At 39.0% G+C, this 18,852-nt stretch overlaps 1 protein-coding gene across 2 annotated transcripts in view; it reads left to right on the forward strand.

Moving 5' to 3' along the window:
• The window catches only part of NBAS (NBAS subunit of NRZ tethering complex), a 153,853-nt gene that overhangs the window by 17,164 nt on the left and 117,837 nt on the right, over window positions 1-18,852 (forward strand). For both annotated transcript variants that reach the window (XM_051615948.1, XM_051615949.1), the window contains exons 10-21: window positions 1,139-1,277; window positions 2,051-2,116; window positions 5,626-5,754; window positions 8,465-8,528; window positions 9,489-9,682; window positions 11,046-11,303; window positions 12,017-12,142; window positions 13,451-13,602; window positions 14,511-14,645; window positions 15,444-15,522; window positions 16,040-16,144; window positions 16,413-16,549. In XM_051615948.1, coding sequence (XP_051471908.1) covers window positions 1,139-1,277; window positions 2,051-2,116; window positions 5,626-5,754; window positions 8,465-8,528; window positions 9,489-9,682; window positions 11,046-11,303; window positions 12,017-12,142; window positions 13,451-13,602; window positions 14,511-14,645; window positions 15,444-15,522; window positions 16,040-16,144; window positions 16,413-16,549 — 1,584 coding nt within the window. The remainder of the gene's footprint in view (window positions 1-1,138; window positions 1,278-2,050; window positions 2,117-5,625; window positions 5,755-8,464; window positions 8,529-9,488; window positions 9,683-11,045; window positions 11,304-12,016; window positions 12,143-13,450; window positions 13,603-14,510; window positions 14,646-15,443; window positions 15,523-16,039; window positions 16,145-16,412; window positions 16,550-18,852) is intronic.

Here is an 18,852-nt window from a genome sequence, read left to right on the forward strand (position 1 = left end):
GAGGTAGTCTTTGAAATTTGACAAAAGAGTTTTTGGGGCTGAAATTCTGGCTTTTCTCATCTGTGCCTTTTTTTGCAGATACTTTACTTTTTGATGGGTTGTTCACTATCATGATGCCTCCAAACACATTAAGACACCTGTTTTCAAAGTTTTCATCAAATAATCAGATAAATACAAAACTGCTTATTAATAAGGTGAAAGGGCTTCAAGGGAAGACATTTTGATACCTTTTAGTGGTAATTGACAATAATTGTAAATTCCCTCAAAGTTCTTAAAACGTCATCTGCTGTGTGCAAAGAAATCATTGTGTGCATATTGGTGATTGGTAGAGTGGCTTTAGAAAAAACAAAATTGGAAAACTTTGAACTGTTCAGGTCCTCAATAAAAGAGAAAGTAGCTTTTGTACCACATCTGAATAAATAGAAACATAATGCTCAAACAGAATTCACAGAACTTTTCATAAACTTAAGCTGTATTTGTCAACATTCTTTGAGGGTAGAGGAGAAACTTAAATTTGGAGCCAGGCATTTTATTTTAAATATTGTAAGTTATGCCTTATTTGTAAAGCTGGAGATGAGAATGGAAGGGGTAAATGCCACAAATAATGAGTGTTGATCAAGTGATATTTAAATCTTCCTGTCTGTGAATAAACACCCTGAAGTTAAAGCTTATTTGGGCTGTTGGGTATGTTCCCCCCCCTTCCAGTGCCTGAGGGGGCTCCAGGGGGCTTTGCAAGGGCTTGTAGTGAGAGGACAAGACGGAATGGATTAAAACTGGAAGAGGGGAGAATTTAGGTGAGACATCAGGAAGCAATTCTGGAGTGTGAGGGTGGTGAGACCCTGGCCCAGGTTGCCCAGGGAAGCTGTGGCTGCCCCATCCCTGGCAGTGTTGAAGGGCAGGTTGGATGGGGCTTGTGCAGCCTGGGCTGGTGGGAGGTGTCCCTGCCCATGCAGGGGGTTTGGATCTGGATGATCTTTAAGGTCCCTTCCAACTCAAACCATTCTGTGGTTCTATGTTCTTAATATATTTAGTCTTTTTTGTTACTGCAAGCAAAGTGCTGTAGCTCTGACTTAATTAAAACAAACCCCATTTGTGTGGCAGTATATGAAACTACAGAATGCCTTCATGTATTTTACAGGCTTCTGCTTGTGGGAGGCTGTGAAACAGATGAAGATGGAGTATCTAAAGCTACTGGTTGTGGGATATCTGCTTGGAGAGTTCTGTCAGGCTCTCCCCATTATAAACAGGTCACTAGTTATGAAGATGACATCAGAACAGTAAGTGTGCTTCCTCATTTTGCTGGATGAATGTTGTCACTGGCAGAATTATTGACTGCAAGGTCACTGTGAGTCTCTTCTTGAAAGAAGTTGTGAATGCAGTGTTTTGCTATTTTGTAAGCTATGATGTAAACTTCTAATAAGTTACCTGTTCCCCTCCCAGCATCTGTCTACTTTTGCTTTCTCTGTAGCATCATCTGAATTTACAAATTCTTGATTATCACTTGTGGCTTTAAAAAACCCCCAAATGACAAGAAACAACAAAGAAATGTATGCAGAAATATAAAAACTCCTTAGTTGTGTACTGGGATATGTGGTCTGTCTTTGGGAAAAAATGTTTTATTTTTGTCTCATTATTATTTCATAACAAAAGGCAGCAAACCTGAAATAAGTGTTTCAAAGTCCAGCTCTTGCTTTCTAGTAGAAGTAAATTCGGTAAGAAATGATCTGCTGTGTGGATATACTGAAATTAATTTATGGTATTCTAGAAGAAATTCCAGTATTTCCTCTTACAGAGTTAAGTGTTAAAAATGGGCTGTTAACTTTATTGCAAATGGGCAGTGCTTTTCTGTTATGTGATACATACCTCATGAGATGGGCCATGATATATAAACTGTGGTTTATTATCTTTACATTATTTTAAAATAGGAAGCCTTATGGAAGCTTATAGAATGCTGCAGAGTTGTTGTAGGACTTTAGAAAGGACTTAGTTTTTGGTGCATAAAACAATGTATGAGGTTGTCTTTCACTGTGTGACGTTTTTGTTCTTACAGGCACAGAGAAGAGCATTATTAAGGATTATGAATTTAAGACTTTACAGCAGACGGGGAACAGAACAGGTAAAAAGGTCTAGATCTACCTCAGAAATATATTTTACTCACATAATTGTCCATTAATTACTGCCTGAGAGACTGACTGAAAGTAGTTTTTAATTTATGCAATTTAAGAATTATCATTTTTGTAAAACTTATAAAAAATAATAAGCTTTTAGTGTTAAATGGAATATCTTGCAATTTATTTGGCTTTTTTAAAAAATCCAGTTAATTAATCTGCTGAATCTTGGATTTTCAGCATACTGATGGGTCTAGAGATGTAGAGTTCAGTATTAAATAAAAACTTGTAATCAAAAAAGGTGTAAGAAGCTACCTAGTTATTTGTTTATGAATGCAATGATCCACAGCATGTTAGGTGATTTATATTCTGCAAGAAGAGAGTAGATTGTGACAATGTTCCTCAAATATTTGCCTGACAGAGAAATAAGAGGAACTCTAAACCCCAGACTTTGCACTACCCCACTCCCACTAGAGAATAAACAAAAAACCCCTTACCTTATAACCCAACATTTTCATGCATTGTGGGGAAGAAAAAATGAGTGAATTCAAACTAGTAATTCATAGCTTAAATAGGACAGACACAAAGACTTAATTTTTATAATCTCTTGTGAATACTATGAAAGCATTTTGCTAAGTAGCTTCAGAGGTTTATTATGGGTGAAACTCCTCCTACCAGGACACGTGCAAACCTAATTCAACTGCTGGTCAGAATCAACTTGTTCAAAACAAATCTTTTACCCTCCTGGTAAAATACCTTTTTTTTCCCTTCTTTGGCTTTTACAAGGGAAGAACAGTAAAGAATCTGCCTGCCACCATCACTGTAATCTCCTGGGAGGAAAAATGGCAGGTCTGAAGATTTCATGGACTTTAGAAACAAATTTAATAGATTTTTGGGATGTGTAGGTGACTGGTTAAAAGAAGAAATTGCATGCTTGATTGGAAGGGGCAAACAGATTTTCTGAATCTCTCTCAAGGGTGGAATGGGGGAAGATTTTATTTCCTCCACTGTAAATATAAAAGAGAAGGCTGAAGTAAACTTTTTTACTGGAGGGCTGGTACTGAGGGTAGCTGTACTGAACTTCATCTTTGCACTTGCTGGTATTAAGTTTACAGAGAAAAGCAGAGATTTTTTTTTTAAATTCATCTTTGAATGCTTTAATCCCATTTTCACAGATTAGGGTTTAAATATGTGTTTTAATTCTTAGTGGGACATTAGCAACAGTGTTAACATCTGACAGGCACAGCAGCTGGAGGACTTGGGTGTTAGAACTGGCTGTACTGGGATTTGATTCTTGGTGTTGCTAACTGAAATGACACTAATAAAACCTGCAGTACCACCCTGCTGAGTTTTTCAGTGTCTTGTTCTGCAGTTCCCTTCAGCTGATGAGCTGTTTACTGAGGCATCACTGCCTGCTTTGCTAAAGACTGATTAATCTCTATAGATAACAATGCTCAGGTGGTAAATTTGAATGTGTTAAGGGCCACCCGACATCTAAATTGAACAGCAGCAGAATTGTTACTGACTACTGAGTAAATGTTTAACCCTCGTTAAGATCTATGATGTGTGCAGCTGAACCTTGTGTATATTTTAGCTATATGTTTCCAAGTCCTTCAGCAGTCTTTTGTTCTTTGTCCTCTGTGTATGCAATTTGATTTGTAAAGAAAGAATTGCCGTTAGTAGATACACACGGTTTCTTGGCAAAGTATAATAGAGATGACAGTACTCTACTTAAGAATACAATCAGAGAGTACTTAAGTATTCTTTATATTAGAAAAAAATCAGAATTGGTTTAAAGTAACCTTAATAATGCTCTCCTTTTCAGTTAGGTGCACATTTTAAGGTTGGGTTTGATCAATGCTCTCAGTAGCTGCAGCCCACTGAACAACAGTAAGCAGATTAATTGATGATCGTTGTGTCTGTGGCATAGCTAGGACTTAAAACAGTCTAAGAAATAAAAGGAATAAAAAACCTCCACAAACCCAAACAAACAAGCCCTAAAGTAGTATATTCAAGGGATACCTATCACTAATTTGCTGTAGAAATGTAATTAGAACTTCTTAATCATATGGACGTCTAATAACTTTTCTGCACTTAATTTGTGTTGGAGTGTTTTCCAAGAGGGAAGGAGGTGGATTAAAAAATGATTAGCTGCAGACCTGGATAGTGCTGACATTACTGTAGTTTGAAGCTTTATTAGAAGGTTTTAAAAAGTGGACTGTACTAACAAAGTAGAATCATAGAATCATAGAATCCTAGGGGTTGGAAGGGACCTCGAAAGATCATCTAGTCCAACCCCCCTGCCAGAGCAGGGTCACCTAGAGTACATCACACAGGAACGTGTCCAGGTGGGTTTTGAATGTCTCCAGCCAAGGAGACTCCACAGCCTCTCTGGGCAGGTAGGATTTTATAAAAAGTATAAATTTTGGGAATCTAAATCCTACTGTCTCTCATTGAAGACTAGACCCTTGAGAACCTAGTGATTTTTCTGAAAACAAGGAAGTTGTGTTGAGGGCAGGAAAAGTAAATAAATATAAATAGTATTATTAGACATGGTTATGCATTGCCAGTGACACTAAGTTTGACTTGAAATTTGAGTGTATATTTAGAGGCTTTTGTCTCGTGGCAATAGTGTGTAGATTCAGTTGTAATTGTGAGGCAGTTCATGAATCCATAAGGAAATATTTTGTTGGGAGCACATTTGCCTCTTGAGATATCCAAGACATGAAGGAAAACATCCCAAAGAATTTTTACAGCCAGTATGAAGTTTATTTACAGATGTTGAATTAATTCTTCTGTGTGGACTTAATCTGATGTTTCCTATATTGCTGCTTAGTGTCTTGTTATCAAGGGGGTTTTGAAATTAAGCTTCAGTGTTCTGCAGTGAACAATGTGCTTCTTCAGGATCTTTTCATCCATGTGTCTCCTGTATCCCCTTTATTTTTGATTGTCTTCGTGCCCATCCAAAAGTTTTTTCCAGCGTGGAGGAGCTGTACTAAGCTGTGTGTGGGGAACTGTCATCCTTGGATAGACCTGAGAGGCAGGAGAGTAAAAAAGCTGAGGTTGCAGGGTGTTTTCTCTGGACAGATGGTGTGAGAACAACCTGCAGTTCGGCCCCCCAGCTCTGCCTTGGGCTTCCAAGTGTTCTACAGCAACGCCACCTCCAGGGTTTGATTGATGTAGCACAGTGTGATACACAAGTTTATGTTCCCAAAGATTTGTTAGTTTTCTGGGAGTGTGCTTCCTTTATACAGGTTGTGTTTACTCTTCCACATTTGATATTTTACCTTTATTCTCACTTTTACTATTCTTTTTATTTATTAAATAATTCAAAGCATGTTGAATTTTCAGGATGTAAGATTGCACTCTTTCCCCCCCCCCCAAGTAGGAAATACAGTCTGAGGTTTTGTTTTGGTGGTGTTTTTTGGTTTTTAGGTTTTTTTGTGTACTTCTTGATGTGTTTGGTTTGTTTATTTGTAGGCTTTTATGTTTTACTTTGCTGACTTCATGTTTGCAGGATGGAGTTTTCAAGATGAATCTTTCTCCTGATGGAGCTCTTCTGGCAGCTATTCATTTCTCAGGAAAACTGACAATCTGGTCTGTTCCATCTCTCAGACAACAAGGAGAATGGGAACAAAGTGATCAGGTAAGAAGGATGTAGATGTTTAGAAAATTGCACTGTATGTTCTAATCCTCTGGAGATACATTTCCCTAGGAGGGATGGGAGTATTTCAGAGAACTATGGTTCAGGTACATACTATCTTACCAGTCAGCTCCATAGTTTTCAAGAGTGCTGTATTTACTTTTGCAATAATCCTTCTAAGTTGAAACTTAAGCTTTAAAAAGTAAGAAAGAAGAACTAATTGTATTTGAATTAATTTTTAAAGAGGCATTTTGATGCCAGATGGTAGGGACAGACTGAAAAGCTATTTTTAAAATGCGACTGGAGGCCAACACAGGTAACTTTTTGAATGCTTAAAACCAAATTCTGCTGTATGTCTGATATGTTCATCTACTCCTTTCTCAAAATCTACCTTACCTTTTGCCTTGTAGCTCTCCAGAATAGTTCGTTCATCAGATTTGGTAGTAATAGATTATAGGCTTTCTACAGGAATTGTTTGCAAATCTGAATTGAAACGCTGTGAATTGAAGCTAACTAGTTCTCAAAGAAAATTGCAGAAGGTTGCAAAAATCCAAATTTTTGTAAACTGTTTTAAATTCTTCAAGCTTATGCATTCATCTGAAACACAGCTTGTCCCACAGTGTGTTGAATTTCTCTGCAGTCTGTACATCGTGCAGTAGGTACTGTAAGGTCCAGAACAAAACTCTTCCTGACAGTACGTACAGGCACAGGTTCCTCTGATGAGGAAGAGGACAAAATGAAGGTGTATCACGATGACATTGAGGTTAAATGAAGGTTTTCAAGAAAAATGACTGAGAAGATTGGCTAAAACCTCGGACAAGAGGAAAGATTTAGATCAATAAATACCTGTAGAGGTAGTGATATGTTGCCACCCTGAGCACCACTGGTGTGCTGCTATCTTTTTGAGCTTGAGTGCAAGAGCGAGGCTGCTGACTTGGAAACCTGGCTGTGGTGGTGTGTAGTTTCAGCTTTGGTTCCTACAAGCAAGCTGGTTAGGCTGGGTTGACTATGGAACTCTTCTGGATCTGCAAGGGCTGGGGTTAATTTTAGTAGGGTTTGTTTTGGGTTTGTGACCAGAACAGTGTTGGTAACACACCAGGGTTTTTAGCTGTTTTCTCAGGAATGCTTACACAGTCTGGAGGCCTTTCCTGTTTCCTTCTCCTCCCCAGTGAGCAGTTTGGGGCTACACACAAGCTGGGAGGGGACACAGCCCGGGCAGCTGACCCTGTCTGGCCACAGCGGTGTTCCATGCCATGTAGCATCATGCTCACCTGTAGAAATGGGACAGGGGGAGGTTTGGGATAGGTAGTTTCAGCTCAGAGACTGAGTGGGCATTGGTCTGCTGGTGGGTGGTGGTGAATTGTATCACTTGGTTTTTCTTTTTTATTCCACTTTGCTTCTTTAAGCTGTCTTTCTCTTGACCCACGACTGTTCTTGCTCTTCCTACAGCCTCCTCTTTTGCACTGGGGAGGGGGCTTGTGCTTAGCTGGGGTCAAACCACCACAGAAGTGTGGTTCCAAGCTTATTTAGGAGAGTGCATTTAGAAAAAAAAACAACAAAAGAACAACCAAACAAACAAAAACCACCACAAAAAGTCCTGCTCCAGTGTTGACAAAAGTGGCATGTGTATGTATGCCTATCCATCTTACCTATCTCTATGTATTCATATTTTAAACATGCATTTCAGATTTTTGTGGGAATACAGGTTTTGCTCAAGGAAGTTTACAGTGAATGGTTTTATTTTTTTCTTCATTATTAATTATACTGAATATGCATACTGGACCAATTTGTGTAACTTTATCATATCGTGGGCGTGAGATAAAGATTATTACAGTACTTGACTGTTTTCAGAATGAGTATTCCAGGTGAAATTGGTGTTAAGGTATAATGAATATTTAATGGTTAACTATTATTTAATTAATTAATTTACACCCAACCTGTTTGTTAAATTAACTTGGCCTCATATTTACTTTTAATTACTAGACCTCTCTCTATTAAAAAAATAAGCCTAAAAATCACCTGCATGACCCAGAACTGCTTTGATTGTCTGAGCTGTGTCATCTCCCTGCAGCCAGGGGCAAGATTCCTGCTGTCTGTGCGTTTCCCATGTATTTAATGGCACCAAAAGAGTTAAAAGAGACAAGGCAGTGAGAGCTCACCAATTCTACACGATGCAGTGCATCATTAAATCCTGCTGCTTCTCTTCCTGCACTAGTCTTGAAAGAGGCTTTGTGATAATGAAAATAACCCCAGTAACTACCACTGTTCTGGGCTGGTGCTCAGGAGCACTATGCAGAGCAAACAGGAGGACTATTTTGGTGATTCTTCTTTTCTACACTTGTAGTTTTATGTATAGATAGGAAGGGCAAACACTTGCTGGGCTTCTGTGTGTTGAAGAGGCTTTATTTCAGAAATCTTTAAGGTATGATTACTTTTTCATGCTGCCTAGGCCAGGTCTGATGGCATTCTTGTTTTCTGATCATGTGTTTTCGGAATCCAGCAGTCTGTTTTGCTTTGGTTTTGGTTAAATTTAACTTTTTAGAGGAAAGCACAGTGTCACCATAGGAGCTGTGTGTTTTATGTTCAGGAAAAGTTAGACTTTACGTAGAAGCACTTTCATTGAAAAATGAGTGGGTCTGCTAGAGATTAAATACACAGATTGTTTGTGTTACTTGCATTTAATCCTTTTTTTCTCTTGCACTTTTTTTTTCAGCCAGGTTATGATGACATCAACCCAGACTGGAGGATTTCTAGTGAAAAAAGAAAGAAAATAAAAGGTACGAGGTACAGTTGGATCATTATTTTATACAACTGTGTAGTTAAAAGCACTTACACAAATATCCAAAGATCTGAAATGGCTTAATTAAATCTTGGGTAGAATAGTTGCTGGAATGGTATGTATGGTTGGGATTTGTAGCATGGCACAGATAATGAATGTCACAATAGGTTTTTAAAAAATCCTCTCTTAGGAATAGTTTTGTAGCCAAAACCATAAATAAGAGGATATTTCAGTACAGGACTTTATGTAGTATTAAACATGTGATTGTGACTCTACAGAATGCTGAAGGTTCAGCAAGTGTCTCAGCTTGTATCAGAAGCCACAACATCGTATCATAGGGAACCCATGGTTGAGTCCACAGTCTAAAACCTAAGCTTTACCTTTTCTTTCTAGGAATGTCTAATAAATCTTGAAAGCTAATGTAAATTAAAGAGATTGGTATAAAAATACTGAAACAAAAGGGGTTTATTTTCTTCGACTGGATTTGCCTCATCCTGTAGGCTGTGTTAGGAGCCTTGTTCATAGCTGTCACTTGTCCTCAAAAGCAGGGTAGCCTTTTCTGATTTTCATCAGTATTATGTTTGTTGACAGGGAGATTTGGTCAAGGATGGCTTGGGAAGTATTGAAGCAGATCTTTATCCAATATCTAGTATTTGTCATGTTTTGTGCAAATAAATCACTTTACCATAAATTCTTTTAACAGTAATAAATAACAATATTTAAAAAATAAGTCCAAGATTAAGTGTTTAACATCTCAACATCTTTAGTTAATGCAGAACTGATTTAGTAACGTACAATTAATCTAAAATGCCAACTTAGTGAACCAAGGATGCATATATGGTAACAAATGTTTGTTAAATTGGGCCATGAGATGAAATGTCTTAAAGTTGCTTCTGTTTTTATTTGAAGTTCATAATGTTTTTTCTTTGTGTGATGCTTTCTTATTTATTTATTTTAGATAAAGAATCCTATTACCCACTGATAGATGTAAATTGGTGGGCAGATAATTCTGTCATCCTGGCTCGCTGCTCTGGTGCATTGACTGTGTCATCAGTCAAGACGTTAAGAAACCTGCTGGGAAAGTCCTGTGAGTGGTTTGAGAGTTCTCCTCAGGTCACTTCAGCTCATGATGGAGGATTTCTGAGCCTGGAGGTGAGAAATGTGCACAGGCAGATACCTGTTTGGAATGCAGCAGGAAGAGTTTGCTTTTCTGTATGTAATCCTAAGGGTGTTGTGTGTGTTTGGGGGGGATGGTTTAAAAGAAATGTAAATTATTGGTACTAATAGGAAAAGTGATTGCCTTTTGTTATCCCTAGGTAGGTATTGCAGGGAGATTCTGAACTTGCTGCAATTCAGATGTCTTAATAAAAACTTAATTGTCAAATAAATCCTGGAGACTAGAGTCAAAACTCCTAGAAGGCCAGATCTTAATGAGAGGAATCTTGCTGCAGGAGTCAGTTTGTGTTGACATGTTTCACTGCTCTGTGTGTTAGTGCATTTGAAGAACACTGCAAGCATCCCTCTCCCGTTTTGAAGCAGAGGCCTCTTACAGAAGGAGTGTTGTTATGATAAATGGGGAACACATTTAAATTAAGACCAAGCCATGAAGGAGATCTTCTTTGATTCATCTTTAGTAGGATTCCAGGAAGGAGTAAAACATAATTTTGATTAAGAAGTTAATCAGGTATTTTTTTTTTTCAACAAAGGACTGTTTCCTAAGGCTTATGCCGAAACAGGTCTTTACTCAGGTCTTGTACGTGGGCCACAACAACCCCCAGCAGCTCTACAGGCTTGGGGAGGAGTGGCTGGAGCTGCCCAGCAGAAAAGGACCTGGGGTGACAGCAGCTGAACATGAGCCAGCAGTGTGCCCAGGTGGCCAAGAAGGCCACCAGCATCCTGGCCTGCATCAGGATTAAGATGATCCTGCCCCTCTGCTCAGCCTTGGTGAGGCTGCACCTTGAGCACTGGGTGCAGTTCTGGGCACCACAGGATAAAAGGACATGGAGGAGCTGGAGAGGGTGCAGAGAACTGGGCTGATGAGGGGTCTGGAGAACAGGTCTGATGAGGAGAGGCTGAGGGAGCTGGGGCTGTTCAGCCTGGAGAAGAGGAGGCTGAGGGGAGACCTCATTGCCCTCTGCACCTGCCTGAAACAAAGGTTGTGGTGAGGTGGGTGTTGGGCTCTTCTCCCTGGTGACCAGCAATAGGACAAGAGGAAGTGGGGTCACGTTGCAGGAGGGGAGGTTCAGATGGGATATTAGGAAACATTTCTTCACAGAAAGGGTGGGGAGGCCTTGGAACAGGCTGCCCAGGGAGGTGGTGGAGGCACCGTCCCTGGAGGTGTTCAGAAACCAGGTGGTTGTGGAGCTTTGGGAGATGGTTTAGTGGTCATGGGGGTTGTAGAGCAGATAGTTGGACTTGATGATCCTGAAGGACTTTTCCAACCTTAATGATTCTATGATTCTATGTAGTAGGTGGACACTTCACGTTCTACCCTTAAGACTTGTTTTCTTTGCAGTGTGAGATAAAACTCGTCCCAAAAAGATTACGCTTGGAGAGCAGGCCTGGTGATGAAGATGAAGGCGAAGATGACTCTGACTCAGATGATGAAACTTCTGCCAAGGACAGGTACTTCAGCTACCTAAAGCAAGGCCTTTACTTTGTGACAGAAATGGAGCGATTCGCTCCCCCACGGAAGCGGCCACGTACCATTTCCAAGAACTTCCGCCTTGTCAGTTTGAGATCCACGACTCCAGAGGAGCTGTACCAGAGAAAGGTGAGTGTGGAAGGACTTTTTAATTCCTTTATTGACACAGGGATTTAGGCACATAATTCTAAGGGTCTCTTGGTTGACAGTGTACTGTGTTAACTCGTCTAAGGCATCACTGTTTAAAACCAGCACTGTAATAATTCAGGTGAGATGATGTTTGCAGGACAGTGAGGAGTCACTGTGCATCATTAGCTTGCTCAGACTTGGAAGTGTCCTCATGTGGGCATTTACAAGTAATGCAAGAACTGGCAAATATATTGAATTAATTTAGTTTAGCTTGTTATTGGCCAGGGAATGGGTTAGCTTCTGCTCTGATCTTAATGTAGTTTACTTAAATGTTTTTTCAGGCATACATACAAAGTAGCCCTTTGGCTGGCTCTTACTGAAGAGCTCAAAAGGCTACTCTGGAGAGTACTTTAGAGAGTATTCTAGGCCATGCCACTTGTTCTGATGGTAAACCAGCCAGTCTGTTAGTTTCCAGGGAGTGCTAATGTCATACCAGTTACCTAAATAACTTCTTCCTTTTTCTTGAGGAAAAATCTCTTATTTTCTGGAGGTTTCTGTTAGATCTGAGTCTCACTCATCCCTGTCTTGAGGTCTTCTCTTTCCTGCCTGCTTAAGCATACCCACAGTAATTATTTACTCAGCACACAGAATTAATAATTGATTGTTTAATATGGAAATCAGTTGCCTTTCATTTTCATGTGTTTGCATTTTAGATTGATAATGAAGACTATGGGGAAGCTTTGTTTTTGGCTCAAGCTTATGGCCTCGATTCTGATCTTGTGTATCAAAGACAGTGGAGGAAGTCAGCTGTTAATGTTGCTTCAATTCAAGACTACTTGGTGGGTTTGGGTTTTGTGACTTGGAGACTTTCTTACCAGAATGGCTGCATTATCTTCACAGGAATCTCAATTGCATTCTAATTTATGCACTAGAAGTTGGTGGCAATTTGGAGAGGTGTCTTGTGAATTCAACTTCATGTCATGTGGAAGAGAGTGTAATCTTGTTAATTTAACTGGTCCTGGTTGGGAGACCTTGGAAGTTCAAGAAAATCTTTCCTTTAGAGTATCTACTAAGTTCTATTAGTAGCAGCATGGTAAATGAATAATAATTGGAAATATAAAGCATTTAAATAACTTTGAAGTATTTTAGAAAATTAAGTGGGAAGGTGAAGTTGGTATCACTAGCTATATAGCCAAGGCTGGATAACAGAGTTTGTAGTATGGATTGCTACCCAGAACTGGAGTTTTGCAGTAGAATACAATGTGGGGCTTTTTTTTGGCTTGGAAGAAAGACTGCAAACCCAGCAGTCAAGCATTGTCAAAGATGCCCAACCTAATGGTGCTCTAGTGTACAGTCTTCCAAAAAATCAAGAGAAGTCTATTTTTTTTCCAAGTCAGATAATAATGTAATGTCAAGTTCAGATTTTACAAATAGCTGTTCTCCATATGCTGTGTAATCTCAGCTGAAGATCAGCAAATGAGGCCAGTAATGTTTTGTGACCCTGCTGTGTTCTTTCTGTCCAAAGAATCCTATTGGCATGTGAATAGGTTGCTATTGAAAATGACTCAAGTGCTATTGTGGAATAAACTCAATTTGTAACAATTGCAATTTGGCCCGAAAGTATCACATTTTCTTTGGTGTAAGGGGGAGTGGTATTAATTAGGGAAAACAAGTAATAACCTGTGTTCCTGTTGTGAAAGTTCTGCAAAATCATTTGTCATTTCTCTTTTCTACCACGTACACTCTGAGGGAAATAAGGGGTTTTTGCCTATGTTGGTTCCCATTCTCTTTTTGGACTGTGAGCTGGGAGCATTCATTACCTTCAGGGTGCAGTTTAGCTTTCTGCAGGTGAGCACTGGACTTCTTTTTTCCTAGTCACCAGAGTAATTTGCAGAGCAATGAGGAGAAGCTTAGTTCCATTATATTAGCTACATAAAGTTAAATTCACGTACTGATAAACAAAACTGTAAACTTAGTGTTCATGGGGTGGTTTTTTCACCTCTTTTGTGTGTTGATGTGGCCAGTCATCAGACTAATTGGACAGTTCCTTAAGTGGAAGAAACACATGAGAAGATTTTAACATCTCTGGTTTCACTGCTTCGGATTGAAGTGTGTAACACTGTGCCTGTGCTCTTGTTCTTGGGCAGAGCAAAATTAGGAAGCGTGCATGGGTTCTTCATGAGTGCTTGGAAAGAGTTCCAGAGAATGTGGATGCTGCCAAGAAGCTGCTTCAGTATGGCTTGAAAGGCACAGACTTGGAGGCTCTTGTGGCCATAGGAAAAGGAGAAGATGGTGGCAGGTTTGGGAAGAGGTTTTTTGTTGTTGTTGTTTCCTTTTTTAAGGAATGATGGATGGAGTATTTTCTAATAATTTGGTAAAGTTTTTGTTTTGTCTTATTTTTTTAATCAACCACTAATGAAAATGTTAAGATTTGAAGGATCTACCTTTGTCCTACCTTTTGAAGGACATAAAGGTAATGCTTTGAATCAAACTATTAGAAAGATTTCCACAAGGTACCTTTTCTCATTTTACCACCTACAAATGTAAAATCATTGGTTGTTTTTTACTGCCTTTTTGCTTTTTTCTGGATACCCTTTATTTTCTCCGTCAGATGGAACTTTTGATGTCAAGAGTTTTCTGTGAGAGTCTTTCTGCTGCCTCTTCTGGAAGTTGCAGCTACTCCTATAATGCATTTTATTGTATTTCTTAATTGTTGTAATGATCTTCTGTTGTTCATTGGAGAGGGGAATGAAACTAAACACAGTGGATCAGTGGGGAAGTGCACGGGTAGACAATTTGCTGCTGTGTTCAGTTCCTGGTGATGTGAGAAGAACATGCTGCTCTTCCTTCCTGCAGTCCGTGTTACCATTGTGTGCTGCAGAGCTCCTGCAAATCCCAGTGCTACCTGTGGGATTTAGAAACTTGTAACAAGCATCATAGCTGTGTGGTTGGTGGGTCCTTTTGTTTTGTTTTTTAATCTTGTTTTAGGAAGGGTTGGAAGTGAGATTATGCCTCTTGTTGGCTTGTGATTAGCGCCTGGTGCTTTACAGCAGCAAAACTCACTGTTACCCTTGCCTGCACAGGTTTAGCTTTTTAGTCAAGACAGAAACAGAAAGCTGTGTTAGTATGTTTATTCAGTAATTAGTTCATTGTATCTTTTTGTTTGTTTGTATCAACATCCATTACATTGTTGGTTTTGTTCTCCAGATTTATTTTACCAGGGGAGGTGGACATTGAAATTCCCTATGAAGACTTTTTGTCATCAGATGAAGAAACGGATACTAGAAAGGAAAAAGAGGCCAAGAAGCATCAAGAACTGCTACTATCAGTAAACTTCTCAAAGTAAATGAAATGTTTGGTCATGCTTTATTGAGAATTATGTTTATTCTAACTACAAAATTGCAAGAAAGTCATTACTCTTGTGTAGGTTATTCCTAATAGGAAAGAGGTTTGAATTTTAATTGTCACTATCATGGAATCACAGAATTGTCAGAGTTGGAAGAAGCTCTAGAGATCATCCAGCCCAACTCCCCTCTAAAGCAGGATCCCCTGGAGCACATCACTCAGGGCTGCATCCAGGGGGGTCTGGAATATCTCCAGAGAAGGGGACTCCACACCCTCCCTGGGCAGCCTGTCCCAGGGCTCTGTCACCCTCAGAGTAAAGAAGTTTTCCCTCATATTTCAGTGGCACTTCCCATGTTCCAGCTTGTGCCCGTTGCCCCTCGTCCTGTCCCTGGGCACTGCTGAGCAGAGTCTGGCTCCATCCTCCTGCACCCACCCTGAGATACTTGTAGGCATTGACAAGGTCTCCCCTCAGCCTTCTCTTCTCCAGGCTGAACAGTCCCAGCTCTCTCAGCCTTTCCTCCTCAGGGAGATGCTCCAATCCCCCAACTATCTTTGTTGCCCTCCCCTGGACTCTCTCCAGCAGTTCCCTGTCTCTCTTGAACTGGGGAGCCCAGAACTGGACCCAGTTCTCCAGAAGGGGCCTTACCAGGGCAGAGTAGAGGGCAATATTGTGTCAAAAGTTCCCGGTTTACTTACTTGATCTATTCCAAGGCAGTGTATGTGTAACCATTGTCTTCATATGCACATGAGGTACAATATCCATCCCAAGGGTGGAAATTCCTGTCTGTAACACAGGCTGACCCTGGAACAGAAGGAACTGTGCCGCAGCAGGCTGAAGCTCCTAACCTACCTTGACCGCCTTGGAACCTATGAGGTGAGCAGGCTGGCTACAGTTCTTTTGAGTTCTCCTTCCATAGGTATTCCTGTAACTTTTTTTGGTCACATCATTGTATCTTCCTTGTAGTATTAATGCTTAGAGTCTTCTTGAAATGCAGGTCTCTCTCCCTGGGGGAAGCTCAGCTTCAGGTTCTCTAATGAATCTCTGACTTCCATGAGCTTACTGAAATGGAAGCTTTTGGAATGTCAGACTGTATTTTGCTTAGCTTTTTAACTTTCCGTTGGGCACTGATCATATAATGACTTTTACCACATGTCTTTGTAACTAATGTTGTCTAAACTCTCACAAAAATAAGGCAGGGAGTTCTCTTTGCTCATCAATAAAAAATGCATCTGTTTTCTTCCTCCTGAAACAAAAACAACGTACTCTTCCAAATATATCTCATACTTGTCCCTGCTAAGATGAAGATATCTGTTGGCTTTTTGATGCTTTTGTAAGTCTTGCATAAAAACCCACCTTTTATAAATTTGGGGGTTTTCTTTTGTTTTTGAAGGAAATCCTTGGAGGGCGTCCTGCAGCTGAACAGCACTACGATGGCGAATTCTTCAAGAAGTTCAGAAGTCAGAACATTGTACTTTCAGCAAGAACTTATGCCCGGGTATGAGTACTTCTTTTGCTGGAATGTAATTTTGTGTTGGTGAATTTTTTCTTCCCTTTGAGCTTGGTTGAATCTCAGTGGGAATGTAACAAGTGGGAGGGATGTGTGTGTGATTGTCATTAAACAAACACCAGGACTCTGAGCTAAATTTCTTTCTTGCTAAGGAAAATTTAAATGTTTGTTCCATGACCTAAGCTAACATATCTTGTTAATTTTCAGCCTAAACCAGTCTCAAGCTAGTTGTGCAACTTGGTGTTTTGCTCTTTAGGAAAGCAATGTCAGAGCCCTGGAAATCTTGTTCACTTTCCATGGATCAGCTTTACTTCCACACAGACAGGCGATTCTCTCCAATTTTCCAGAGACTACTTCACCACATGAATATGCTTTCTTGTTGCCTGAAGCCTGGTAAGGATGCATCAATACATAGTGACTAAAAATAAAAAAGATGATTTTTTTTTTTTTTAGGTTAATACTTAAATTGGTTTCCATGTATGGCAGTCTGCTACTGGTTATTACCTTGAATCAAGAGACCACGTTTGTTTTTGTGTGGTTGACTAGTCTTTATTTTCTGTTTTACTTTCTGCCGTTCATGGGAGCTTTTTGGTCTCTCCTGGTTATTATCAGGAAAGCAGAGACTTTAAATGTTCTTGCCTTCATGACACATAAAAGGAAGCATGGCCTTTTCTGACCTAAACTGCCCAAATTTGTACAGGTCCACGTACAAGTCTGTCATTGTATTGTAGTAACAGCTTAGGAAATGAATAACACAAGTGTTGTAGCTCACTGGAAGCAATTATGTTTTTTCTGAATTTGTTTCATAATGTAATTTGGTACCTAAAAAGTCAGTAACTTCAAAATCATTAATCTTCTCGTTACTGCTTCTTATGCAGCTTGCTAAGGTAAAATTGAGAAAAGCTTAAAATCCAGACTTTCCTACTCATTAATGTCAGCATAAAATGTTAGTTTACTATCAATTTGATATAAATTTTCATAAGAGAGTCTTCCTTGAACATAATAATGTTTTGTGTATTAATGAAAAGAATTTTTTGCTTCTAGAGCAAAAAACGTCAATTATTAAATTAGTTTTGAAGCATGTTCAGTGCCTATAAAGAATTGGGAAGATGCCTTTATTTAATATTTTACAGAAGGACTTTGAAGCTTTACTTGAGAGACATAGCTTTGGAGTAGCTAACAGAATTTTTATTTGTAATCTTTCAGCATTATAGTTAAATTTTTCACTTCAAAGTTTTAACAGTCCCATTTGGATAAGTCTCCATGTCAAAGAGGTTTTTTTTTAATGAATAAAGTTATTCCCCTGACATTTTTCCTACCTTGTAATACTTACCACTTTTGTCCTTTCTGAGCAGAATCTAGTCTTTATTTCATAATAGTTAATACTTAGCAGTGCCCTTTTTATTGTGGTGGTAGTATTAGGAACACATTTAATTGGTTACAATGTCAAAATACTTGCTTTATCATTTTCTTTAAGGTAACAGTTACGACAACGAAGAAAAATATTTGTGGTATTTATAGAAGTGGTTAAATATGTTCTCATTTTTCTCTTTAGTTTTCGTAAGATTTGCAATGTGAGAGGGAGGGTGGAAAGGTCTTCTTCAGTGTGGTTATGATATTTTGTTGGTGTTCATTAACAGGTTCCCCTTCTTTTGGAAGGGTTGGTTCTTGGTTTTGTTCTTTTATTTTGTTGCTATGCTTGGTTGGTTTGTTTAAGAAGCTGACTTATGTCTCAAAAGGCAAAATGACAGTCAAAGTGGTAAAGATGTGAAGTTATGGGTTAAGAACTTAGTTTTGTCTGCTGTTGAAAAATGGAAGGATATAGTTTGAATCTTTATTCCTGTGGCAGACTGAACTTTCCAGTGCTAGAACAAAGTAAGTGCAGGTTCACACTTTTTTTTTCAGGCTGCAGATAATACTGTATGTCTTTGTAATACCTGTCTTTGGACAACTGCAAAATGGGGATGAGAGCAAATCCTACATACTTATAAAAATGTAACATGTATTTTCTTATAAATATAAAAAGTAGTTGTTTTTTTCTTTAATGGGGTGTGGATCCCCCCTACGTCCTTGTAGCTTCAGGTTCTGGCAACTTTTTTGTCACGTGAATCAAAATGAATCCATATGAATGAAAGAGCATTAAAGATTTTTGTTATTTTAAGTGAGTTTATTTGGCCTTTTAATTCTGTAACTTATTTTTTAAATGAGATATGAGTATCAATAGAATTACTAGTTTACTTCTTTATAGAACATGATATGCTGACATAATGAGCCTTAAATTAACTGGTTGAACAAAGTTATTATACAATTTAAGAAATTTTCATTCCCACATAATATTAAAAAGTTGCAAGTACTGACTGTAATTTATAAACTTCTGAACAAAAGGAAAACATTGGAAAAAATCTAAACCCTAGTGTTGCAGTTGGCAGAAAAAATGGCTGTGAGATTAGAACTTGGTTTCTCCCTTCAGCTTGTGCAGGTTGTAGTTACAGAGGTCTTGGGATAAGGGGTGAGAATGGTTCAGTCTGTCCTCGGGAACTTTGACTCTAGACAAATCTTGGAAAGGATTCTGAATCAGGAAACAACTTAGTCTGTTTTTCCTTTTTAAATTTCATGCTTGCAGTTACGAAATATCAGATTTTCTGCTTTCAGCTGCCAAAACAACAGCTCTCTCTCGTGGTTTCTCTGAGTTCACT

Source organism: Apus apus, chromosome 3 (genome assembly GCF_020740795.1).
Source record: "Apus apus isolate bApuApu2 chromosome 3, bApuApu2.pri.cur, whole genome shotgun sequence".
Taxonomy (NCBI): Eukaryota; Metazoa; Chordata; class Aves; order Apodiformes; family Apodidae; genus Apus; species Apus apus.